The sequence below is a fragment of the Liolophura sinensis genome, chromosome 5 (genome assembly GCF_032854445.1).
Source record: "Liolophura sinensis isolate JHLJ2023 chromosome 5, CUHK_Ljap_v2, whole genome shotgun sequence".
NCBI classification, from domain to species: Eukaryota; Metazoa; Mollusca; class Polyplacophora; order Chitonida; family Chitonidae; genus Liolophura; species Liolophura sinensis.
In genome coordinates, this window is record NC_088299.1 from 7326146 (window position 1) to 7352745 (window position 26600).

At 40.1% G+C, this 26600-nt stretch overlaps 1 protein-coding gene across 3 annotated transcripts; it reads left to right on the forward strand.

Annotated features, from left to right (window-relative positions):
• Positions 1 to 823: 823 nt before the first annotated feature.
• Positions 824 to 25057, forward strand: LOC135465558 (uncharacterized). 3 transcript variants are annotated; one of them, XM_064742800.1, is made up of 11 exons: positions 824 to 955; positions 13792 to 13893; positions 14835 to 15007; positions 16762 to 16912; positions 17234 to 17400; positions 17853 to 17992; positions 19126 to 19298; positions 19944 to 20038; positions 21138 to 21318; positions 22890 to 22997; positions 23602 to 25057. In XM_064742800.1, the coding sequence occupies exons 2-11, from the start codon at positions 13813 to 13815 to the stop codon at positions 23863 to 23865; spliced, it is 1533 nt and encodes a 510-aa protein (XP_064598870.1). In that variant the 5' UTR covers positions 824 to 955; positions 13792 to 13812; the 3' UTR covers positions 23866 to 25057. The 3 variants fall into 3 exon arrangements, with proteins under 3 accessions (XP_064598870.1, XP_064598872.1, XP_064598871.1); XM_064742802.1 differs by lacking the exon at positions 824 to 955 and adding an exon at positions 9775 to 9840; XM_064742801.1 differs by lacking the exon at positions 824 to 955 and adding an exon at positions 11446 to 11564.
• Positions 25058 to 26600: the final 1543 nt, after the last annotated feature.

Consider the following 26600-nt stretch of genomic DNA (forward strand, 5'->3'; position numbering starts at 1 on the left):
TTCTACAAGAACAAAATATACCTCACTATATATATATATAGGCCTACTACACAAGTGTGAGACAATTTCTCATCTGAAATTGCAAGTGTAATCTTTTTCAAGTCATGCATTTAAGTCATGTATAGGTCTGGTCGACTGACTACCTCAACATTAACCGACTAATGGTTTTCTTGCTCGTACACACAAATTATATAACGTATATGGCCTGTATATAAGTGCGACTTTTTAAAAGTTGTCGCTGTGATAACGCCAGTCCACACCATATGCCCACTGAAGCATGAAAGTTTATCATTTGCGCAAGCATGCACATTAGCTTTTCCCACGCCTTTAAGATGTCATTCACAAAAGATAATATTGAGTCTATCCTATAGCTGAAGAAGCTGGTGCGGGACATGATTGTTTTAATTGCTTAATTAGTTTGCACGACTTTTTAAAGGCCACTGAGGAGAGAAAAAGCCGTTAAGAGAACACGTAGATTAGTCAGTATTACCTCAATACAGCAACAGAGACACGAATTGTGTGAAATGTTTTGGGGGCCATAGCCTGTAACACGCAATCCATACAACGGAGACCTATCAAACGCCAGGCAACAGGACCTTGACGTCATTTTATTGACCTTTCCCAGCTCATCATGACGTCACATTAAAGACAGTACAATAGAAACTGATACATTGTAACGGTGTAGACGTATACATAACAATCCATTTTGACGTAACAATGGCTCAAAATCCAGCTTCACACTAGCGCCACCTCTCGGGATTAAAAAAATGTGCCTCCCCATGTAAACTTCCGCGTCATTAGTTCTGGTCCCAGCGATAGATAGAGGAAGTAGTTTATTTAGTCTTTACCGTTTAACGCATATGTATGTAGACAGAGCCGGACTGATATTTGCCTATATAGCATTAAGAGGCCTACACCTATATTCCCATACCGGTTTAAGACTGTAAATACAGAGGTGAGTGTTTCTTTATATATCCATATACATAATTATACTCTCAAAAGCAAACGCGTACCGTTTTGTACACGTGTCTCTGTAGCTCGCGATGTAAACAAGATGTGTATCACACTACCAGTTTGGTACACATTAAATGTGTACGTGCATAAAGATGATATATGCAAGGTGCACATTAATGTTCCTGTATAAATTTGTTAAAACTAATGTGTACAACAGGTATACATCTTGTGTACTATTTTAGAGATTAGATCTGCTTTTAGAGAGTAAGTCTATATTTCAACACGTGATCAGTAAGTTTGGAGGGGGGCGGGGGTGCTGTTGTGCAACTGGCAACTGGGGATATATTAACATATCTGCAGTCAAACGACACTTAACTTGTAATACTAGTATAAAGCAATCTGCGATCCCAAAATCGCATGTAGTGATCCAAAATCGCACGTAATGATCCTAAATCTTAATCACAGAATATCAATCATGCAGGATGAAAGCAGTGCAGAAAAGTCTATTGCTGTATATGGAAGTCGAAGCGCGTGGAATGCACGTATTGATTATAGCTTGTCATGAAGACTTCGAAACGTAAGCAGTCAGTTCCCAGGCATGACATATCAGACTACATATACTGCAACTGTGCTCGTATGAAATAAAGTATCAAATTTTTGATCCACCTATGGTAATTATATGGCACAAAGCTATTGTATCAGACACGAGTGACGTGCGTAGTGTGATATCATGGAGAGTTGAGGTTGTTAACAATGAGGAACTGATTTGTATGGAAGACCTTTGGAATCATCTGCTTTTGCCTGTATGTGGCATTGACAGCATGTATGACACATGTAGTGTGACGACATCGAGAGGTGAACCCGCTAACACTGACCCCCGTGCTTGAAGAACTGATTTGTATGGAAGACCTTTGGAATCATCTGCTTTTGCCTGTATGTGGCATTGACAGCATGTATGACACATGTAGTGTGACGACATCGAGAGGTGAACCCGCTAACACTGACCCCCGTGCTTGAAGAACTGATTTGTATGGAAGACCCTTGGCGTCACCTGTTTCTCCATATTTCTCAGGTCTGCATGTATATACAGTCAGCTAGCTGGTCCAAACTGTGAAAGCACGGTGTTAGTACCGGATTACCCCCAACACAATCAATGCATGATTTGTTTCTCATTTGTTGCTATACCGTGATCAGGCGATTACCATTGTCAGGTGTGTTCTTGCTGTCGTCTTTTGATGTATTCATGGAGCCAGATTAGTGTCCAAAATGGCTTTACTGACGATAGGTATATGTCTAAATCAGGTCCACCTTTGCTACCGTGAGATCATATGCAGATGCTGTAGCTTCAGGATTTGTTTTTGATCTTTTTTTTCCGATTTCGAGCCGAAGTCCTATATATATGGCCCACAGGCTATCCAGACCTTTCCTCGTAGGCTGTAGGCTGAAAAGTGTCTGGTCTGGTGCACACGAGAATGTCCCCTTTCAATGTCACTAGACTGGCTATGGGTTAGACAGATTCTCTGTCTGATTCCTGTGTATTTGTGGTGGCAGTGTGTCAACTGATCAACGGAGGGCGCTACTGTCGTTCACTTCCTCTGCCGTTCATTTAGGCCTAGGCATGTAGATAAACATTAGCCAGTGTAAGATCCTGATGCAAAGCCGATGTATCAAGGAAAGTTAATCGCCTTTTGCTGCTCCAGTAGTTTTAGTCCGGAAGAAGAATGGCGACCTACAACTCTGTGTAGATCATAGACGATTCAATTCCAAAACTCGACGAGATGCTTACCCGCTTCCACGAATACAGTTCACGAATTGGATCACTAAGGTAGGGCGCAATATATCTCAACCTAGCTGAATCTAGCAAGTGGGTATAACCAAATTGCGATGACTGAAAGGATGCTACAAGAAACGGAATTTGTCACGATGTTTTCGAACTCAGGCGAATATCATTTGATCTGTCAAACGGATCAGGAACATGTAAGCCATTGGGGCAAAAGGGTTTCTCTCACGAGTTATTTTTGAGTTCATCTTATGGTATTTAATTAACAATTAGCAATCTGCTTTTAATACACCGAAACACCGATTAATTTCCGCACCCATCTTAGTTTATGCGGATTTCCAGCATGCGGGTTCCGCGAGTACCTACTGGGAAGTAAGTTTATGGCTTGCGCGGATTAAAATCCATTAAGCTTCATTCTGGCAAGCTTGGAGCTTAAGAGCAGCGCAGAATGGCCCAGCTCGACGCTATTCACAGCCGCGCGGGAAAGCAAATGCAGATGGACTTTCCCGGCTGCAGAAATCTATGGACAATGTTATTCCACAAGAAGAATTTCGTACGGCTTGTGACGTAGAGATGAAAGTCACCGAGATTCCTGTTGAACTGTGCACTGCGGATGTTCAGTCTGTGACAGTTACTAGATCTCTGCAGATTGAGTTAAGTAATGAGGCCTTGGGTCCCTTCCTTACCTATTCTAAGACTCTGATCCTGACTCTGCAAGAAGAGGATCCAACCATCAAGGCGTTTTTAAGCTTTCGGAAAACCGGATTGAAGACAAATTTCAGATAGAAAAGTTGTCTTCCACACAAAGTGTTGACTATGAATAAGCAATGGAATAAGCTGATTATGGATGGTGGTGTATTATACCAACAAGTGGAGGATCACGACCTGTAGAAGTCGAGACAATTCGACCTTCCAGAGGGACTGACAGGCACGATTTTGACATCCATGCATAATCAGCTTGGACATCAAGACATGGACAGAACGCTGGGCTTCATTCGCCGAAGGTGCTACTGCCCTGGTATGTGCACAGACGTTGACAGGTGGTGCAAAAACTGTGAACGTTGCACCGTATCCAAGTGACCTCGTCCTCGTGTCAGGGCACTTGCTGCAAGTTTACTGGCATCCATTATTGGAACAGCATTCACTTGATTATTCTTTCCGGGAACGAAGCACTGATGGTTACGAAAATGTGTTTTTGACCCCAGATGTGTTTTTCCAAATTTACGGACGTAATTGCCACAAAGGATCAGAAAACAGAATCAACAGCATGAGTCTTGGTTAAGGAATGGTTTAATAAATTCTGAATGTCCATGGGAATTCATTCCGACCATGGACGAAGTTTTGTATCTTCCTTAATTTTGGAACTGTGTTGTTTGCATAGTGTCAAGAAATCGCAAACTGGCGTCCAGTATCACACCACACAGTGCGACAGGTTACTCACCTTACTGTCTGCTGTTCGGTAGAGAGTCCAAATTACCCAGTGACCTACTTTGTCGTGAAGATGAGACAGCTGACAGAATGGAGACTTGCTGGCTGAACACCAGTGTGCATAGTCCGAATCTGGGTTTCAGGGGTCTCGCGAGTTCACGGAGATATCGGCGTGACAGGTGGTGGCTCCCGCAAACTACCGCAGCTAAAAGACGTGATTTTACGTAAGGTGCCAACGGCGCCGTCAAGTCGACAGACAGATGTGTATTAAATCTCTCATCTAACGTAAATAACATCTTTTATCTACGTTAGTTTGCGAGAGCCCCCATCGATATCTGAAACTTTCGAAACCCCTGAAACGCTGATTGGGCTTATTGGAACAAACTTACGAAAAAGTGCAAGAACGTAAGGGAAACAAAACAACGGAGACTGGCAGTACCTGAGTGATAACGTAATGATCCACTCGCTATCGTTGACAAAGGCCTGTTTTGAAACAGGGTAGAAGGTCAGAATAACCTTCAAGATGCCTGGAAGACGAAACTTTACAGAGTAGTTCATTGTTTTGATCCTTTCGGACGCGTTTACTCCGTCTAACCCTTTGACGGTGGGCCTTCTCGGAATAACCGCGGAACAGACCTCAGGTTGTGCCCGGAAACAGTTTTGCCTTCAGTCGTACCTCAAACCACAGAGAGAGAGAGGAAGCAGCGTGTGGAATGGAATGCCATTTGGTAGCTCCTCTGATTCCGAGGGTGGCATTCTTCTGTCTGCTGAAGATTCTGCAACTCACCAATAGCTTTTGCCGCCTGTTGTTTGTGGACCAATTCTCCCTGGTGTGGCATCACGCCCATCTCTTAGAACATCATCCACTGTAGAGGTCCATACCGTTCCAGTTGGTGGAGAGCCTAGTAAACCGTATCATGAACCACGATCAGCGGTGCAGTCCAGTGTTGCCTGGAGTCGACCTTGTCAGCAGAACGACACGAACCAGTATTTATTCCTTGGAGTTAACCCTGCAAATACCACAACTGCAGGCCAGGAAATGTCCGATTTTCTGTTGAATGATGTGGGAGGTGTTGTGTGCTTCAACTTCCATTAAGATGACATGTACTAGGTACCGCTCGATCATATCCATGGAACTGAACAGTGATTCGTTCAGGCGGATGTGGCCTGAGCTGGTGCACAGGAGATTGGGTTAGATTCTCTGATTCCTGTGTACTGGCAGTGGTAGTGTGTCAGCTGGTTACCGGAGGTCGCTACTGTCGTTCAGTTCTTCTGCTGTTCATTTAGTGATGAAAATAAACATTAGACAGTTCTGTAAATATGAAGTTATCGTTTGTCGACGTATATCGTAACAATGACACTATGGTGTTTAAAAGCAAGAGTGGCCCAAATTATGAATGTGAGTACCGTTCTTAAACGCGCCGATAAAACAACGATAATTGGGCCCTAAGTGAAGCCACCTGAAGAGTTACTGAAGAGTTTTTTTAACTACGTAACTACGTCTGATCTTTGTAACTCAGTTAGTTGCTAAAGCGTTAATTTGTATTGTTTTAGGTTATCGGCATTGTGCATGTTGTGTGCGTCTAAGCTCTGGGAGTGCGTTCTGACACTCTGCAGGTTAGATTGACAGAGGCATTACTTATGGATAACAATTCCTGGATTTATTGTGTTGGTGACGTTTCGATGTAGGTTCTTACATCGTTATCAAACCATATGAACATACAGAGATACAAGACAACATATATACAGTAAGAGAGTGAATGATGTCAACAACAGGCAACAATGTAGCATAGATAGTAACTTCAGGGTAATGGCTTCATGGTTTAATGGCTTCAGGGTTTAAGGCGGTCACTGTCTAATCTGATGAGGTCATTGTAGGCGCTCGGTAGGTGGTACCCGCTGTCTCGGTTAAGCTGTGGGTTGTGTCGTCGGATCATGATGGCTTCCAGCAGTTTTCTTCTCTTATAGTCTGACTGGTTGTTTTGTAGGGTATGAACTGTGTTCCACTGGAGTTGGTGTTCTGGATGGGCTCTGATGTGGTCACTGAGGGCTGATTTCCCATCTAATTTTTCTACTGAGGCCTTGTGCTCTGCAATTCTGATGTTGAGTGGTCTACCGGTTTCTCCAATGTATTGCTGTTGACAATCACAATTAATGCAGTACACAGATCCTTTGGGTTCTTCCCTGTGGGTTGGTTGTTTTTTTCCATTGGCTTTGAGTAGGGTTTTAAGGTTAGAGGCGGAGGTGAACGTTGTTTGTATGTTCAGTTTGTCACGCAGGAGTCTTCTTATGTGGTAGCTTGGGTGCCTATATACGGAATGGTTATATATATATTGGGGTGGTCGGGTCTCGTTGTTCTGGTCTTGTTAGTCGGATTGAGGGTTTTGTTGATCGTTCTCTCCACTAATTGTGGGGGGTATCGGTTTAGGGTGGTGAAGGCTGTTTTGAGGTGATTTATTTCTTCTTGGAGGTTGATGCTGGATATCTGTAGGGCTCGTTTTGTTAGGGTAGATATTGTTCCTCTCTTGATCCGATTAGGTTGGTTAGATTGGTAATTCACGTATTGGCCTGAGTGTGTGGGTTTGCGGTATACTGAAGTGAGGAGTTTGTCGTACCTCTTGCTAATAAGTACATCCAGAAACGGTATGGTTTTGTTGCATTCTTGCTCCATGGTGAACTGTATCCTGTTGTTCTGGGTGTTGAGGTGGTCAAGTAGGGACTGGGGGTTGTCGGTCTTGTTTAGTGCTACGAATGTGTCATCTACCTTACGGAACCAACACAACGGTTTGATGGGGCTTGCAGCTAAGGCTTTGTTCTCAAATTCTGTCATGTATATTTCGGAGATAAGTGGTGATAGGGGGGATCCCATCGGTAAACCGTGGAGTTGTTCATATATATCATCCCCCCACGCGAAATACGTGGAATGCATACACGAGTCCAGGAGGCTGATCATGCTGTCAGGTTTCATGGCTGTGTTGAGAGGGTGTTGTCCGCTGTTCAGCTTTTGTCGTATGATGTCTAGGGATTCTTCTCTAGGGATATTGGTGAATAGGTCGATGACGTCGTAACTGATCAGTTGGGCTGTGCCTGGAATGTCTTTAATTTTGTTACAAAATTCTGCTGAGTCTTTGATGTAAGATTTGGAAGTTTTGCCCAGAGGTGTTAGGAGTTTAGTGAGGTACTGTGCCGTGTCGTAGTGGACAGTGCCTCTGGAGCAGATCAGGAGTCGGGCTTTGATTGGGTTCTTATGAACTTTGATGGTTGCCCTGGCGTAAGGTGCTCGGGTGCGTTGTGTTGAGCTTTCGGTACAGTTGGATGTCGATTTCATTGCTGTTCTGCAGGGCTTTGAGTTTTGCCCTAAATTCTCTTTCAAGTTTCGTTGTGGGGCCTTTGGTTATTTGCCTGTATGTCGTTGTGTCGCTGAGCATGTCGTTGACTAGTTGGTTGAATTTGTTCTTGTCAAGTATAACTGTGGCTCTTCCTTTGTCTGCAGGGGCGATGGTGATGGTACTATCGGAGCGTAGGTTCTTGATGGCCGTTCTTTCTTCTCGGGTGATATTTGGTTTTTGTTTAGGTGCTTTGATGAGAATGTCGCTGATTTGGTGTCGGATGTAATCAACATTACCTCCAGGGGCGAGTTGTTGAAGACCTTTTTCTATAGCTGACACAAAATCATCTCTGGGGATTTTGTCCTGGGTAGGAATATAGTTCAAACCCTTAGTCAGTAATGTCGCTTCATTGGGTGTGAGGGTCCGACTGCTTAGATTGATGACGGTTTTGCTATTGTGACTTGTGGGCCGTTGAGTACTCTCTCTGTTGGTGTGCTTAGACAGAAGTTCAAACTTTCTTTTTTGAGATCCTTTAATTTTCTCGTCAAGCCGTTGGTTGCTGTTTGTTTGTGCCTGTCGCAATGATTTGTAATGATGATCACTTAGGGTCGACCTTAGTTTCTCCTGCAGCTGGGTAATAGTGGTTAAGGTTCTTGCTTTGGTGTTCCGGTGATGTTGGATTCTCTCTTTCACTAGTGATTTGCTGGCTGTGTTAATAATCTTCTTTGCTGCATGTGAATGCACTGGGCATTTCAGAGTAAGTCCCTTAGGACTTCTGGATGTACTTATTAGCAAGAGGTACGACAAACTCCTCACTTCAGTATACCGCAAACCCACACACTCAGACCAATACGTGAATTACCAATCTAACCAACCTAATCGGATCAAGAGAGGAATAATATCTACCCTAACAAAACGAGCCCTACAGATATCCAGCATCAACCTCCAAGAAGAAATAAATCACCTCAAAACAGCCTTCACCACCCTAAACCGATACCCCCCACAATTAGTGGAGAGAACGATCAACAAAACCCTCAATCCGACTAACAAGACCAGAACAACGAGACCCGACCACCCCAATATATATATAACCATTCCGTATATAGGCACCCCAAGCTATCACATAAGAAGACTCCTGCGTGACAAACTGAACATACAAACAACGTTCACCTCCGCCTCTAACCTTAAAACCCTACTCAAAGCCAATGGAAAAAACAACCAACCCATAGGGAAGAACCCAAAGGATCTGTGTACTGCATTAATTGTGATTGTCAACAGCAATACATTGGAGAAACCGGTAGACCACTCAACATCAGAATTGCAGAGCACAAGGCCTCAGTAGAAAAATTAGATGGGAAATCAGCCCTCAGTGACCACATCAGAGCCCATCCAGAACACCAACTCCAGTGGAACACAGTTCATACCCTACAAAACAACCAGTCAGACTATAAGAGAAGAAAACTGCTGGAAGCCATCATGATCCGACGACACAACCCACAGCTTAACCGAGACAGCGGGTACCACCTACCGAGCGCCTACAATGACCTCATCAGATTAGACAGTGACCGCCTTAAACCCTGAAGCCATTAAACCATGAAGCCATTACCCTGAAGTTACTATCTATGCTACATTGTTGCCTGTTGTTGACACCATTCACTCTCTTACTGTATATATGTTGTCTTGTATCTCTGTATGTTCATATGGTTTGATAACGATGTAAGAACCTACATCGAAACGTCACCAACACAATAAATCCAGGAATTGTTATCCATAAGTAATGCCTCTGTCAATCTATACCATCCCAATTCCTAAATGCCTCTGAAAGAAGACTCTGCAGGTTACATGTAAAATGTAAATGTAATAGTGATTGTATGTGATAAACAAAGATTTTGTGTAACGGGTGGCCGAGGTGGTTAGCGTACCAGCGCGGCGCAGTGGCTCAGGGGCCTCTCACCAATGCGGTCGTTGTGAGTTCAAATCCAGCTCATGCTAACTTCCTCTCCGACCGTACGTGTGAAGGTCAGCCAACAACTTGCGGGTGATCGTGGGATTCCGCTGGGCTCTGCCCGGTTTTCTCCCAACATAATCCTCCATTGTAAGGTACAAAAACGGGATATCTCAGATATTACATATGTTACATTAATTCTATTCGTTTCGATGTAGGGCCCATATGCACACGCGCAACATATCTGACAACCACAACCACCTGGTTTTTGTTTGCTGTCAGACACAAGAATATGTCTCCGATGTCCCGAATGTACAGCTACAACTGTGAGCTAGATAAGAATTTAAATTCGTGCCTTGTTTATCAGGTTAAACAGACGTATCAAGTAGGATAACAGTTAACTGGTAAGTGTGAAGGTATTATTCTGTATTTGTTAAATGTGGGCTTGTGGTTATGATATATGGGCTTATATTTTTAATTCATGTTCACAAGGCACGTACGGACAAACGATATAGGCATTACATTTGAATTCTGTGTCAACGCATCCTGAGTGCATATGTTCGCTGTTGGCTATAGGAACGACTGAACTCACCAACATCATATATACAGTTATCTTTCTACGACCATCAACGAAATGAACTTTACTTACATGTGTATAGGGCCAACGTTATATTGACGACGGTGGAGTCAGTTATAAGAAAATTGCATGGAATCATTGGTTTTTTTTTATTTGAGTGCTGCATATGTAACGCTATACCTAAATTTAAAAAAAAACTTCTTCACTTATGCAATGGGGGTCATTATTATGGAAAAAACCGAAGATCTTGGGACTAAACCACTAACCTTTGGGAAGTAACTGCAGAACTTCCTCCACATGTGGCAGCACATAAGCACACCAAGTTGGTAGAAGACAAGCAGTCTTCAACGAGTTTCAAACTAAGCAGAAGTCCACTCGAGCATTGTCGATGGGCTGTTGTCGCCAAGGCCTAGCGTGCAGTGAGGATAACGGGAATTTACACATTCCGTTTTCAAGACTGGTTGCACTGGTTTAGCAAAGAAGCGGTTTTGAGTCCTAGTTGACATGACTCAAAAACCTCGTGTATGGCCAGAAGTAGCCATAGGTGTATGTACCAGGGATTATCTCCATTCAGCGTAACCTATAGGGCCTTAGAATACATACACAGCAAAATGTATACATATGCTTATGCCATTATTTCGGCTTATCAAGTCATCTTAACTTGCGGCATAGATTACATTAACTAAAACTACACGTAAATCCGTTTCAAGTCTATTTGAAAGATTTTTATGTTTATTTTATTTATTTATTTATTTATTGATTTGATTGGTCTTTCATAAATTCCATAGTCACGAATATTCAACTTATACGCAGGTGATGTAAGAGTAGATGGAGTAAACTATATGCACCAACAGCCCAAGCGTGACGCATAGGTTTTCACCCTCAGAGCAATCTGGAAGTATATATGTATGTGCCATATTGGTGATTGACGAGTCATCTCATGCATACTTCATGTAAGGCGCACAAAATGTACAATTGTAGTTGTCGATCGCTTGTTGTCGTTAAGGCTCAGGCGAGTGTAAGCTGTACAGGCGCGATATCTCGAGAATTCGCGGGCTAAGGTTGGGATTCGAGAAATTCAGTAACCTCATAAGACATTTCACCTTAACAACTTGTTGATATACATTTATACATGCAGATAAAATAACCCTGGTTAACATGAGAAGCTCTTCCAGTGACCCCAGCTTCAAAAGAGGACACTGGTCAAGTGCGTGCACACGTATACTTATTTACATGCTAAGACGCCATATAGCAATGTGTGTTGAGTATTGGATTGCAGTATCAGGTATCCAGCTCAGTCTGCATGTATCTTTGTGCTTTCGTACCTGTCTACAGGTACTGTCAACAAGCTTAAGCGGTAACACCTACGTTGTAAGTCCACAAGCTATATATAGGTAGGTCTTGGATATTTCATCTTTTATGCAAACATACTCTCTCACGTGATGTCTTCCCATAGGCAAAACAACATTACGGAAAAAACAAATGTCAGTGTTTTAGGAAAATAACCGGTCATATATGCTGTAGACAGAGCTGAAAGAGCGATGCACCCATGTAAGTCTATATATACCATGTATGAAAGTCATAACCAGATCTGATATATTATTCCAATACAGTTCAAACTATAGTAGGGTATTGTGGTAACTCCAACAAACGATATCAGGGTTTGTACCGTAATGAAAGACTAGTTCTAGTTATGACTGTCATATAGTTTGGACTGAGATTATCTACCAGATCTGGTTATGACTTTCTTTGCAATGTAATGAAATAATATATCATTATTGAACTATGACCTTCATACAGTTTTTAGTGGAATGAATTAATATGCCAAGTACAGACGTTCTAAACATCAACGACGAATTACTCTGTCACAAAAGGTACATGCACCCTATGATTGCCTCAACCTACACAAAATTTAACTCTGACCTAAAAAGAGTAGCATACCTTGATCTTGACCTATACTTCGCTTAAACAAAAAACAACAGCCTCGACCTAGTTAATTAGGTGTTTGGTGAAATCCGTTACCTTGAAGCATGTGTTTTTCGCTTCAGGCTAACTACGTATATAAACTTCAAGTAGTCATCACTAGAATCAACGTAAATCCCTCGCGCGTGACTTATTGTTAAGCCATCCCGACTTTATCTTAACCTCTCTTAAGCTGATGTTTGCCGTTATCATTGGCGTTGTCAGCATATAGGTAATACTACCGTAATTCTTCAACCATTTCAACTGCCTCTGCAGCCAATATTTTGAAACATTCTGAGGAAACTATGGGATGTAGAGAAATAATTTATTCAGTTTTGTAAAGCTCGCATCTATAAAGACACAAACAAATCATTTTTGGTGTCATTTTCATAATAATTTGATGCATCAATTCCACTGATAAAAGCCACCTGTAATGGTGGGAAAAGTTAAAGATTTGTAGTAGGCCCTACGGTATATGTGTTTATATATCGTAATTTGACGGCACGGTTCCTTTATGAAGTAAAACTAATTTTTATGAACAAAATTATATTGCCTAATTTCACATAGCCAACCCCCACTCCCTCCCCCTCCCGTGCGTTAACCAGAATTCTGCTGATTAACAAAGCACTCCCAAGGCCTGGTCCCTTTGTATTGTTTTCGTGTGATTGTTATCCAGTGTAATGACAAAACATCTGAGTAATTTTAGACCAATGACGTTTATTAAATTCAATTAAGATTACTGCATTTTAAACCTAATTCTGCTTACGTTATGGTGCTAGGGGGAGCATCCACGTTGCTACTGTTTTGTCACTTACATGTGCGAGGACATAGAGTCTGAAAAAACTTTACGATAGCTAGGTAGATTGACAAGGGATCGTATTTCTTCCGTGGCACGCATCTATTTATGGCAACTATTACACTGTCGTCGCTGCTCTGGTTTTACTCTTCATGTCCTTGTCTTTTATATTCATCAGACCTTTGTTTGTTTACATGTATCGTTTCTATTGTTGGATATATTTTTAGTTTCAGCATCACGCTTTAACATCGTTCAACTCATGCGGATGATTGTGGGTTTTCCACGGGTTCTACTCAATTGCCTTCCACCATAATGCTGATCGCCGTCGTATAAGTGAAATATTCTTGAGCACGGCGTAAAACACCAATCAAATAAATAAATAAATAAATAAACATTTTAACATTAACCACCACTGAATGACCCGGGTTCCATCCCAAACGGGTTCATGTATAAAAGTTTAAACTTGAGTTTTACAGTATTCCTTTCATGTGACAAACTGCAAAGAACTGGGGATAGGCCATGCAATGCGACTACTGATAGATCCATTAACGGTGTACTGTAATAAGCTTGTTTGTCATGTCTGATGTCTTCAACGTGGTGTTACAGTGAGGCAGCACTGTGAGTGCTTTACCAGAATAACCATATATGATAATATGCTGGTCTGATAAAAGTAGATACCTTTGTGATATGACGAATATAAATCAGAAAGCGACGCTAGACCAAATAGCGAACAAAGCAATAAATCACTCCTCACAGCACACTCTCATACACGCACTGCACTCACACGCATGCGTACAGACAAAAACAATACCGCGCTGTGCGCTAAATATCTCTTGACAACAGCCAATCAACAACACTGAAAAGACTTCTTCCCAAAGCCTAACATGTGGTATAGTACCAACCGTCAAGACAATATACATGTATGCCTATTATACCAATTTTGAGCAAGGGTTAAAAGAAAGAGAGCGGTGTATATTTTATATTTACGAGAAAAAGTATCTCAATTTCTATATTTTTTAGGTTTTTCTCATCAACAGAACAATGGAGAGTTTCCTGTTTGACATCATATGCGCGGTTTTTGGACCGGTGGTTGCCATTATAGAGTCAATATTTCTCCGACTGGTAAGTATACACACTTTTGAATGATGTACGTATGTATACTTGTGAGTTTAACGTCGTATTTAACGACGAGAAGTCATTAGGTATGTGCACATATACTGTGTCTTCTTGTGGCAGGGCGAGTCCATATCGTCATATCACCTGCCGCAAACGCCAGGCATGATTCCCCACCGAGTGACATTATACGGACACCGGGCTTAACGCCACACACACACTTTTGACATTGTAGGCCTACATGTGTATCGATGTATTCTAGTTGCATGTAATGGTGAGTCATATTTACATGGCTTGCTTAGTTGAAATGAGTGAGTGAGTGAGAGGGTGCTTGGAGATTAACGTCGTATTTAACAATGTTTCAGTCATATGAAGGAATCCTTAGAGTGCATGTAATGTGCCTCCTTGTTGCAGGACGGATTTCCACCGCTCTTTTATCTAGTACTTCTCCACTGGTGTGCCTTACCGAAGGCAAGTAAGCCGCCTCGCCCGAGCCATAATACTGATACGGGTCAACCAGTCATTGCACTATCCCCTTCATGCTGAACGCCAAGGAGGAAGTTACAACTTTTTCTTTTGCTGAACGCCAAGCGAGGAAGTTACAACTTCCTCTTCTGCTGAACGCGAAGCGAGGAAGTTACGATTTCCTCTTCTAAGGTCTTAGGTGTGACTCGACGCAAGATTGACCTTGGATCTACCGCTGTGCTATCGGGGCCGGTAGTTGAAATGAACAATTAGATCATTTCTACATCAGTGATGCTATATGGTGTAAATTTCTTATTCTTTAACATTTCGAAAGCCCTTTCTATAGTGAAGATTTGATACGGCGTAAATTGCTTTTACTTGTTACTATTTACTATATAAGCCTTTTTGAATTTAATTATTTTGGTAAATTTGATTAATTTATTTATTGCTATGTTGTTTTTGTATACATGCCTATTCAATTGTAGGTTGTTTGGTACGACGACTATATATACAGCCCGTTACAACGACTGATTTCACCTGTGGTTGCTAGGATACCGAGACACGTGGCTTTCGAAAACTCCAAATACACGATCTTCACAGCCAATATAGTGTCTTGCACGAGAACGAGTTTGACTGTGCCCATCGTGTGGTTGGTGAAGTAAGTAAATGTAACCCTATACTTCAAGAAAAGTTTCTGTCAACTCCCCTTTATTTTAAGTACGGTATAAAGCGTTGTATGAAAAAGCTGATGTCTGTGCATTTGAAAATTTTTAACGCTTCAGAGATCAGAAATGGCAAGCCGTTTGAATATATATTTTTTGATTACGGTATACAAAAGTGCAAAACAATTGTACAAGCGCCCTCATGTGTCCTGGGCTCTAAGAGCCTCTTGAGACCGGAAATACTAAAATAAAAAATAAATATGTCCAAAAATTCTCTTTATTCCAACATACGGAAAAACGTTGGCTGGAGGGTATATTGTCATTGTATGGCTACTCTCACAAAGCAAATGTGTACCATTTGGTACACATATGTTTGTGTAGCCCGTGACGTTCACAAGATCACAGGTACACCATTTGGTACACATTGAAAGTGTAGATATATAAACATCATGTATGCAAAGTTCACGTTAATGTTACTGTGCAAATTTGTGACAGTTAATGTGTGTCTGTGGTACATAAATTGTGTATTTTTTGCACACAATACACAAGAATTGCTCATATTTCACACACCACTTAATTAACTGAGCGATGAATACAAAACTTACTGTGATTATCATCCATCGTTGCTCTGTAAAAACACAAAAAGATGTGCATCTCAGGAACACATTGACTGTAACAAATGAGCATTAATGTGTATCTTGCATACATCATCTTTATGTACCCACACTTTTGATGTGTACCAAACTTTGTATATAGTTGCTTTCTGAGAGTGAGAGGCTGTGAAATTCTGTTCAAAATCTGTCGTCACCAAGGTAATTACAGGTATTGTCCATTGAACACAACACTTCACTTGACTTAATGTCACTTAGAAATAGCCCTGTGACCAATGGCATTAAACAGCTGAGAGGTCTTGTGTGTTGTGTGTATGTTCGCATATCCAACTGGACTTTCACACACAGTATTAAATTTATGGGACATTTATGAAGCAGTTTAAGTGTATATATAGCTCCATTTGTATAGAGGAGTGTTAAATCATTTGTTCCAACGGACACATGAACAAGGCAGTACCCGCTTATCGCAGTCTGATAGCGGTTCCCAAAGATAACATTGTGATATCGGTACTGAGTGTGGTGAAAGATAACTGGGATCACATCGTACGTGGAGATAAAAAAAGGTGAAAATGTGAGGAAGATAAAACCTTCTGACTTTCTGAGTTAATCTGAAGCAGGCTTCACGTGACAAACTGCATGCTGCAGATTGAGCAGTGTAGTCATTCTCTAAGCTTTTTACTTAAACAAACGAATATGTTTTTTAAATAAACTTAAAAATATACATGGCTCATTAACTTGATAGTTTTAAATTTTATTGAACAAAAAATTACACTTTCCGTATGTATTGTTTCCTGTAATACTTACTTATTTGTTTGGTATTTTACGCCGCACTCAAGAACATTTCACTTATACCACGGCGACCAGCATTATGATGGGAGGAAACGCTAGGAATTGAGTTGTGTGATTTTATTCTCTAAACATTTGTACTGAAACCCAAGTACATGTTTTTTTAAATAAATTCGGGAATATGCATGGCTAATTTACTTGATAGTTTTAGATTTTATTGGAAAAAAAATACACTTTCTGTATGTATTTTATTTGTAATAAAGCACTGTAAAATGAAATTAAAAACTTCCAGAGATGGTACATGTATATTTCAATGTTGGAACTTACCCAAAAATTATCATTGTTATTTGCAGATATGACTATTGCTGGGCAGCCTTTTCATTGGTCCTTCTGCATGACTTTCTGGATCACGTTGACGGAATCGTTGCTAAGGTGCAAAGGAGACTGTATGGTGCGGTGGATGACCCGTTGCTAGGTGGATTTATGGATGCTTTCTGTGACAAGGTAATTATTTAAATGGAAATCATAACGTTAATAATAGGAAAAGAATGAGAAAAACGACATGCCATAGTGTTGTATAAAAGGATTTGTTTAAATGGCGAACTTGAAATGAAACTTAAATGTCAACTGTTTGATGACGTAACTGTATGTAGCCCCTGTTAAATTTAACTCTATTTTTTTCACTTGCCACATTTTCGACACAATTTTTTTCTCATTGTACGTTAATGAACCAGTCATTGTACAAATATTCTAACATGTATTCAGATGGTTGTTTTTTTTCGGGCTATCTAAAAGCTTTGCTTCCTTTGTTTTGCGAATCTGAAGATAGTGAACGTGACATGTCTTTGGTCTCTGCTTCTGCTGACGGACTATAGAGGCATGACCCTGCGTCAGATAGCTTTCTACATTGGGGCATGTGCAATCATTATCATTTACGAGTTCATACTAGGAGTTGTGAGAGTTCAAGACTACTTTTCGGCGTATTTCGCAAGGTAAAGTTTCTCTTCTGATGTACGTAGTATGAATTTTGCAAGTTTGTTGGCGATTTTAAGTTTTCCTGGTCTTTCCATGAAGTATTTACTGCGTTTTAAACATGGGGTCTCTTCCAGACAGCGACCACATCTATTGATATTTGTCAGAAAATGCTTATTCGAATGAGTTAATAGAACTCACTACGTCTGGCTATTCACCCACAAAGGGCCTATACACCAATGGACGTGTAGCGCGTGGTAAAGAAACAGGTCAGAGTTGCTTATTTTAACATATACCTACATGGTGTGAATAACTATAGCTCACAACAACGTGTGCATATAGATCTAACCTACAATTTGAATAAAAAACAACCCGATATGATAGAAATTTTGTGTTTTAAAGTTTACTGGAAAAAAAATACTGTTTAACTCACTGTTTTGAAAGTATTTTCTGACACCTTCTTTATTTTCAGAAAGTATGGCAAATCTGTGGCAACTGTTCAACTTTCATCGACAGCAATAATGGAGGGGAAACTGAAGGAAAAATTGGAGTCATTGGGCATTGCATTTCTGTGTTTGTCACAAGCCTCTAATGTAGTTATGGACACATATAGTAAGTGAACCCAATGCTTATAGCGCGAGAGTGTACGTGGTAAGGTCTAGCACGTGGGTTTGACCCGGACTTTCTCCGCTTTCCTCGCACCAGGCTGGCCACTGTCCGACAGGGAAAATATTCTTGATTACCGTGTACAGCACCAATCATGCATATAAATCATGTATGTGTGAGAGAGATTTCAGATTCCCAAGGGCCCATTTCACAAAGCGATTTCAAGCATTATCGTAAAATTATAATCCAATTTAAACTCTGCAAAATATGTTTCAATTCGTTAAAATTTTCACTGCTGATTTTACACTGTGGTATTATAATTCCAGCCAAGTTTGGACATCCAGCTTTAAATAGTATAGATCTGGATTTGGTTTTGTAAAACAGTCCGCAGATTTATATTGTAAGTAGAAAGGATGACTAAATCTGAGTATAAAGTTGGCTGTAACAATTTAAAGTCATAACTGTTTAAACAATCCTTACCCACGCACGGAAGCATTCCTGGGAGGTTCTGGCAATGACAAAGTTCTTTAGAATAAGCGATTACCATCTGAGTAATCTTTCAATATAGAAACCGCCGTCGGCAGATGTATATATGAGAAGTACATTCACTTAAATCTACAATCATGTGCGGTACTGGCTCTGAGAACTAGGACACACTGGACAGGTTCCCAGCTTAGCTTCCTCATTAATTGTATTTCTGAAAGCTAAGCTGCGAAAAATGAAACAGGTCTCAGATCCAGTACGCTAACCGAGTTTTGCCGTGGACAACAAATCGAGTATCTGGATTTTAGCAACTGTTTTGGTTAGCTGCTTTGAACTAATGCCTTCTTCAAGGTATAAATAACTTGCACTCGTGACCATATTGGATCCTTGACAGAAGAATGGCATGGTCTCTCCTGGACATTTTTTTTTGTTAGAGATCTAACATGACGGGTGGGTCGAAGTCATCTATACCTTGAAGAAAACATCCGTGCGTCACATGTGGGAAAGTTTGTCAGGTCATTCGATTACCCCGGAAACTCCTAAATTAGAGCATAAAACAACAATGAATGAATGAATAAATAAATAAATAAATAAATAAATAAGTAAATTTTGTAATATGTTATAATAATTCTTTTTGCATGGACTACTTTTTTCAGGCGGAATCGCAGGCGTCACTTGTTTACTGCTGTCTGTGAGGTTGGCTCATGCCAGTCTTCAACAGAAACTGAATATAAGAAAGATGCACACTGCCTCTAACCAGGATACATCTGAGAAGCCGAATCACACCAAAAAGAGTTACTCCGACGCTGTGAAAGAAGACAAATACGAGGTTTGAAGAGCGTTGTTGCTCAGAGCGTCATTGCGTCGCGATAATTGACATGCGTTTGTAGATGTAGGCCTACGTAGAGTAGTCGCAGAGACATTTTGTTTTCTATTTAACAAAAATTCTGACCAAATCTGACCATAATTCATGACTTCTACCATATGAAATGAGAAAACCTGAAGATCATTCTACGTACATGGCAGCATTGCCCACAGCTAGCGATGTAGCTCAAGAGGTTTCACAATAAGACTGCAGGAATAAAGAAATCAAAATCTAACGACAACTGGTTATGTTATGAATTAATACAGAACCTAACAATACTTACGTTATGACGCCCACATTCGTGATGTTCAGAAAAAATATCCTGCCTTGACTGGTGTATTTAGCCTATTCATGACTAAGCAGGATTTTTCTTGACCATATCCGTAATTGCCACATCGCATGTATATGTGGAGAAAAGAGTAGAAGCTTTTTACCTGAAAGACTTTCTGCTGAATAGGCCTACCAAACTTTCGTTTATATATTGTGGAGCTAGGAACTATTCATTCACTGAGGTTACTTATGGTGTAAGAAATTAAACATAAATCTGAAGATTAAGAAAACTTAACTACCTTTTCTGATGTAGTGTTATTTGTTTCTCTTATTTTTCAGGTTAAACCCCATACGCAGGACTCAAAAGACATTCCGACCGAAGAGGAATCCAAGGGACGCAACTCTGACAAACCCAAGTTGAACATCAGTCAACGGTTAATATGAGATGTGATCAAGCTAATATGTCATTCTTACACGAAAATAAATCCTCGAAACTATGGAAAGAAGTTGGATAATATTCTTGTTAAGTCAGGGAATTGAACTGTTATAACCGGTTTATTAAAATTAACTGTTTCCGTGATTCCTAACGGAAAGAAGTGAGGGTGCTTACACTTTGACAGGGCCGGGGACATACTTAACCGAAATTCAAGTTTATCTGCGTGTCAAATTAAACTTTGCGTGCATTGTGCGTGTCACATTCAGATGCGATGTACGCGCATTTGTGCGTGTCAGATTCAAATGTGCATTCCTTGTGCGCTTCAAATACTGAATACTTATCCCACTTGATACATCGCCAGACGAGTAATTAGACTGTAATTTTGACCGTTATCTTCTGCTTTCAAAGTCTTTCTTACACTCTTCCACGACTGTCGATCTGTCGTCAAGTTTGACGGTTACGTAAAGCCGCAGTGTATACATTAATACGATATTTTCTTATCCTAGTAGTAATTGCAGTCTATTACAATTACAGGTACTAGTTTCTTCTGTTTCACGAGATAATTCCACTAGCCATATTATAAAGGGTTATCCCAACTCCTCCCCTGCACTTGCTCTTTCGAACACAGGCTCGAATGCAACTCTCTCTCCTGAAAGATGAGGGCTGTGTATAATAGTCACCATCTGCCAGTCGATATATTGGTTTCTATAGTTTGCTTTAAATGTCATGTCTTCGACCGTCGTAATACCATGAGGTTTGCTGGCATTGTTTGTCACCACAGCCAGGATCTCGGGTTCGAATCCAACTGTCGCCAGTTCGCTAGTCCGTCTTTTAATCGAGAGGTCCGTCATGCACCTGGCGAAGGGTGATTAATCCACTTCTAAGCACTACCGGTAATCAAGTAAATAATTGTGAAATATCAAGATACATTCCAATTGATTACGTAGTGTATTTTTTTTTTTAGATCTTTATTTACTCATCATCACATACAAATACATTAATTAAGATTATTACTGTTCATGTAAATCCATACGGCCAAATAAGTAAACATTCAATGTTGGAGACGTATGTCAGTCTTAAATGTTTATAAATTTTAGGTTAAAAGATTTCCCACAAGAAACCAAAGCGGCCTTTAACATTGAACGGGCTCTTGGTCTTCCAAAACGAAACGGCAACACGGACGGTAGAGTGGATAAAGTCTACACCATTGGCTGTTTTGACTTGTTCCATTTTGGCCATGTTATTTTACTCCGGAGAATGAAGTCACTCGGGAAACAGGTAAACACAGAACACCCTTCAGCCTTACCCCACCACTATATACCTCACACCCTCTCTTATTAGTGTTTGGCTAACACAGTTGAAGTGTATGTATGCTTGGGGGGGGGGGGGGGTGGTGGTACTTAACCATATTTCACTCATATGACGACGAGTGTGTTTACTACTTTAAACCCAAGCACATATACTCAGGTGTTTGTTCATATACGGCATGCCGAAGACATCAGAAATGACACCCCATCCAGTCACATTATACTGTCACCGGGCCAATCAGTTATGTCTACTTGCTCTAATCTCTCAATTCTGAACACCAAAACGACGCATCAACAAGTACAATTTTTTGAAGTATCTGACGTGACCCGACCCGGGTTGATCCCACGTCTCCAGACTTTGAGGCGGACGCTCCTTACCGTACCATTAAGACGCTGAAGCGGCCCACACTAAGTTGAAGTGTTCCACATATTTATTTCTTTACATCATTTTTATAATAATGTGAAGTTTCTTTTTACAATTAATTTTCACTGGTGTCTCTAGACTTACCTGACAGGTGGGGACGTCTTGTTCGGGAGAGGATTTTCGTTTGTGCTGTCTTTTTCCATCTTCTACTGCAAGAATTTGCACTTCAGTTAAAAGTTGGTATTTTACGTCATATATTCAAGAATATTTTACATATACAGTGCCGACCAGTATTATAGTGGGAGTAAATCGGGCAGAACCCGGGAGAAACCCACGCCCATCCGCAGCTGCTAATAGAATTTCCCACGTACGACCGAGAGAAAGCCAGCATGAGCAGGATTTGAACTCACAGCGACTGCACTGATGGGATGCAGGAGCTAGAGTTATTGTGCTACGCTAGCACGCTAACAAGTCAGCCACGGAGGTTCCCCTTTAATGTGGTTCTAATTGTTATCTTGCACGATATCGTAATATCTTAGCACGGTAGATTCCGTTCTGTAAAAATTATCAACCGAGGAGAATAGAAAGTGATAACTTTCGCTGAGGGAAACGGTTTCTGTAATGTTTTCGATGTCAGCATTTTGACCGGCTGATTGCTGAATGTGAAAGAGCCTGATGTTAAAACCAAAAACACTGTTAACAGACCTTTAACATAACTGCCACTTTTAAAACAAGAATTGAAACCATTGTTTAAATAAGTTCCACTTTTTGAAGTAAAAATTTAACAGTTTTGACATAAACGTACTGGCTACTTTTAAAATAAAAATTGACTAATTTTGAAAAAAAAAAGGCATTTCTGTCTTATCTTGTCATTTTTTAAAAAGTGGAACTTACTTCAAAAATGGTTACTATTTATCTCAAAAGCAGTCAGAAGAATTATCCCAAAAGTAGTAAATTTTTATTTATAAGGGGAATTAATTTCAAACGTGGTCAATTTTTATTTCAAAAGTGGTCAACATTTCATTTCAAAAGTGGTGAACATTTCATTTCCATATCAACAGATTTTAGAAGGTCATAATCAAATCTAGGAATTGTGTACTAAGAATACATTCGAAAAGATATTAACAAAACGTAGATACTTTCTTTAGGGAATAAATAAATGGGGCTTTGCTTTATAGGTGATAGTTGGCGTACACGACAACAAAAGCATTCAGCAGTTGAAAAACAGAGTTCCTATCGATGACACGGAGAAAAGAATGACCAACGTAAAGAAATATGCAGATGAGGTGAGTATTCTATTGAAACAAAGAGCGAAAACCAAATATTGGTCCTTAATATCGGTGCCGGTGCTCAATATTATTTCAATACTCGATGATCATCGGATTAGTGATGAAACGAACCATGTAGTCTAGTTTCACAAACTCCCACACATGTACATGGCTACATATGTAGTCTTTGACTTGTCTCATTCTAGCATTGTATATTCTGAGGAACTGTTGTGGACATTTCCGTTTGTATCATGATATTCGATCGGTGCTTAAATGCAAAAAGAAAATTATTTAAAAGTTGGCGGTCAGGTTTAATGTATGGGTGGAGGAATCGGAGTGCCTGGAGGAGACCGTAGTGCCCTGGGTGGAGACCACCGGCCCGGTGTTCGCGAGGCACGATACAAAATCGCCTGACTTATAACCGCAGCCGAAATTGCACCATTAAATAAGTTATTATGACAAACATGAACTAGGGTAATCACAGTTAGAACAAAACCTGCTCTCAGGTAAACTGACAAGAGGTTGTATTTCATCGATCGTCGATGCTCTAGTTTTACTCTCTGTGGTGAAAATCTTAGTAATGTTTTAACATATGAACATATGTACATAATTTGCTCCCCAGGTATTCTGTGTTGCCAGTCCCAACCCTACCACATTCTTACGGTGCATGTTCAACCAGACAAAGAATCAGTCCTGTTTGTACGTGCGCGGTGACGACATGCCGAATTTTCCCGCGAGATCTCTCTGTGAGGCGTACATGCCGATTCACTTCCTACCATACACAGCCGGTGTTAGCTCCACGTCACTGAGAGAAGTCTTCCTGAAAAGAAAACATGAAGTGAAAAACAACAAATTCGAAGAAGATGATTACAGCTTGTTTTACTGAGCAGAGTATCTGAACATAGAAATTCATTTTTGTAATTTTGTATATGACCGGAAGAAAAGTGCTGTTGCATGCTTGGTGAATGTTTGTTTTTTTTATATATTCATCTGAAGACAGAATTAAATTGTCACCTTCAAAAAACCAAATTTAATGAATATGACTGCCTGGCAACCTTTTCTTGGTGATTTCTCTAAAAGATATGTAACTGTGTATTTTTGTATTCTAAAAACAGTAATTTGGGTATTTTTATAGTTTAAAAACTATATAGTTTATATAAACGTTTATAGTTTTAATCGTTGTTCATATTATATGTTGTCTAACAGCTGTTGTCTGTGTCATGAATGCTGAGACCGCTCGATTTCGATAATAAAATACGGGTTGTAGGCTGTGATGTCAGAGCGACTGCTTTATTCAAAATCTTACAATTTACAAATTGATGAAATTCTTTATTAAAGCAAGTCCTTAGAGCTATCTTAACGCAACGAGTCATAATATTCATTACATCACAGACTTTGTAGATCCCGGTTTTACGCACAAAGATTTCACTAGAATGGCGTAATGCCTGTTAACTTCCTTAAACACATTTTAATACACATTTACTCAAATTATCAGTATGGCATTTTTAATGTGATGAATGTGTGTAAAATGATTTCATTACGGTGATTGTGTGCATGCACGTTAGCATTACATGTATATACCCTCAACATCGGTTTTAGCGTCAGCTTCCTCGTTCATCACGTCAGCCGCCTGGCCCGTGAATGCAATTTTTGCATGTGTGAACCATATTCACATTAGAGATTTCAAGACTGACTGTCATCTTTGCTGGGTAATTTGAGTTCTGTTTATATACATATAACACGTTTCCACCCAATCAAATTCTAGATCAAGAGTTACTTTGACCAATCCGAGTGTCCGTCTTAAGTGCGTATGGCTGGTTTGAGGTCACATGCAGGATCACACAAATTGCATATAGGAAAATTTCACTGAAAATATGTTCGGACAGATTTCATTACATCACTTTCATTAGTGTATTCGGTGCTGGGTGGACAGGCCTGAAACTTTTGTTGAATGCTTGGGATATGTGTGGTATGGCTTATTCTAGCAGTTACATTTCATTGCTCGATTGATGTGAAGTAATACACACCTGTGGAAGCAGTAATTCACCTTGTCAACGCCGTAATATGTTAATTTTGGTGAACAATCAGTGTAGATTGTTTTTATTTTGTATATCCATTTTTTTGCAAGAGTAAGATAGTACATAGTACCCAGCGTGTTTGGCAGCTGTGTACACATGTTCATATTATATTCATATAAGAATATGATATATGTTATAATTTTGATTTTCACTCTATATATATGGCTGTTAAATACGATTTTTTAAAAAGAGACATGCACATGTTCATGCATGTCTTCCTAACATTTTACACATCGATTTAAGCAGCTGTAAGTGGCGTCTGACATTTGCTGTACTTCGTTTCAGACTAGGAAGTTATCAAACCAATTATTGGTTACTCCTAACTTTGGCGATTAAATATATATGGATGTGTTTATATTTTAACAGCCAATACACTTCGATTTAGCCACGTATCAGCTATACTTAGGACGGCCATTTTTTTTTATACTTACTCCAGTTTTGTACACCATATAAGTTTTTCAATAAAGGGAACGAAGAGGGGACATTGCGTCCTTTTTTCCTATACCAAGCAGCGACTTAGTTTGAATCTGCATATATACCCGGTACATCTCTATTACGGTGTGATTACCAAACCACATATAGGTTGCACGGATTTCTAAATATTAAATAATCCAATCTGTACTAAGCAAAACACGATATAAATGTTGAGGGGTTCGTGAACATCGTTCGTGAACAAGACTGCGCCGTTTAAATAAAGGCCCTTATGGCGTCGGTCAGATTTTTAGTTGGAGGACATCATGTAGTGCCAGGAATAAATGAACCGTAACTCTTGGGATCCTACCGCACCGTAACGCAGGGTGGCCACTAAACAATTAACAATTCACAACTTTGACAAAATGTCTTTTGTTATGAAGAAATCTCATGTGTACATTTTGTCCAAAATCATTGTCAAAATTCAAAATTAATGTTATAAAAATTTTTTAATGACAATTTACGAATGGAACATTTGCAACCTGCGACTTGCGAATGGTCGTGGGTTTCCTCCCGGGCTGTCCGGTTTCCTCCCACCGTAATGCTGGCCGCCATCATATCAGAGAAATATTCTTGAGTACGTCTTTAACCACCAATGAAATTAATAAATAATTGATTCATTGTATATAGACCTTTGAGAAGATCATCCATTTATTCTATATGCCTCGCACATATCAAAAGCAATACCAAGCGTACTCTGTATCAGCGACAGTAGTGCAACCATCTTCAGTTCTTTCAGGATTTGGACTTTTTATCTCGCCAGTGATAACTTCCGAATATTGAATAAACTCACCATGGTTGCTTTGTGGCTACATACATGTGACACAGGTCTATAATATAAGTATATCAGGAAAAAGGATTGGTTTCCAGATAAGACATTCAAAACCCCACAGTTATTGTTTCATCTGTTACAGTTGTGACGTGATACGCTGTATATAGTTGGGTAGAAGATCGATGACCTTTCCCAACATTCAACTTAGCAACGTGGACAAATCCTGGTGGATTCTTCCACACAGCCTGACCATTCCCTTGAAAGTTATCTCCCCTTAAACGCTGTTGTTGTTTTGGACGC

Coding starts and splice junctions, on each gene's coding strand:
- LOC135465558 (XM_064742800.1), top strand. CDS start 13,813: ATGGAGAGTTTCCTGTTTGACATCATATGCGCGGTTTTTGGACCGGTG. Junction 16,913..17,233: donor TGGATGCTTTCTGTGACAAG/GTAATTATTTAA, acceptor GCGAATCTGAAG/ATAGTGAACGTGACATGTCT. Junction 22,998..23,601: donor TAAAGAAATATGCAGATGAG/GTGAGTATTCTA, acceptor TTTGCTCCCCAG/GTATTCTGTGTTGCCAGTCC.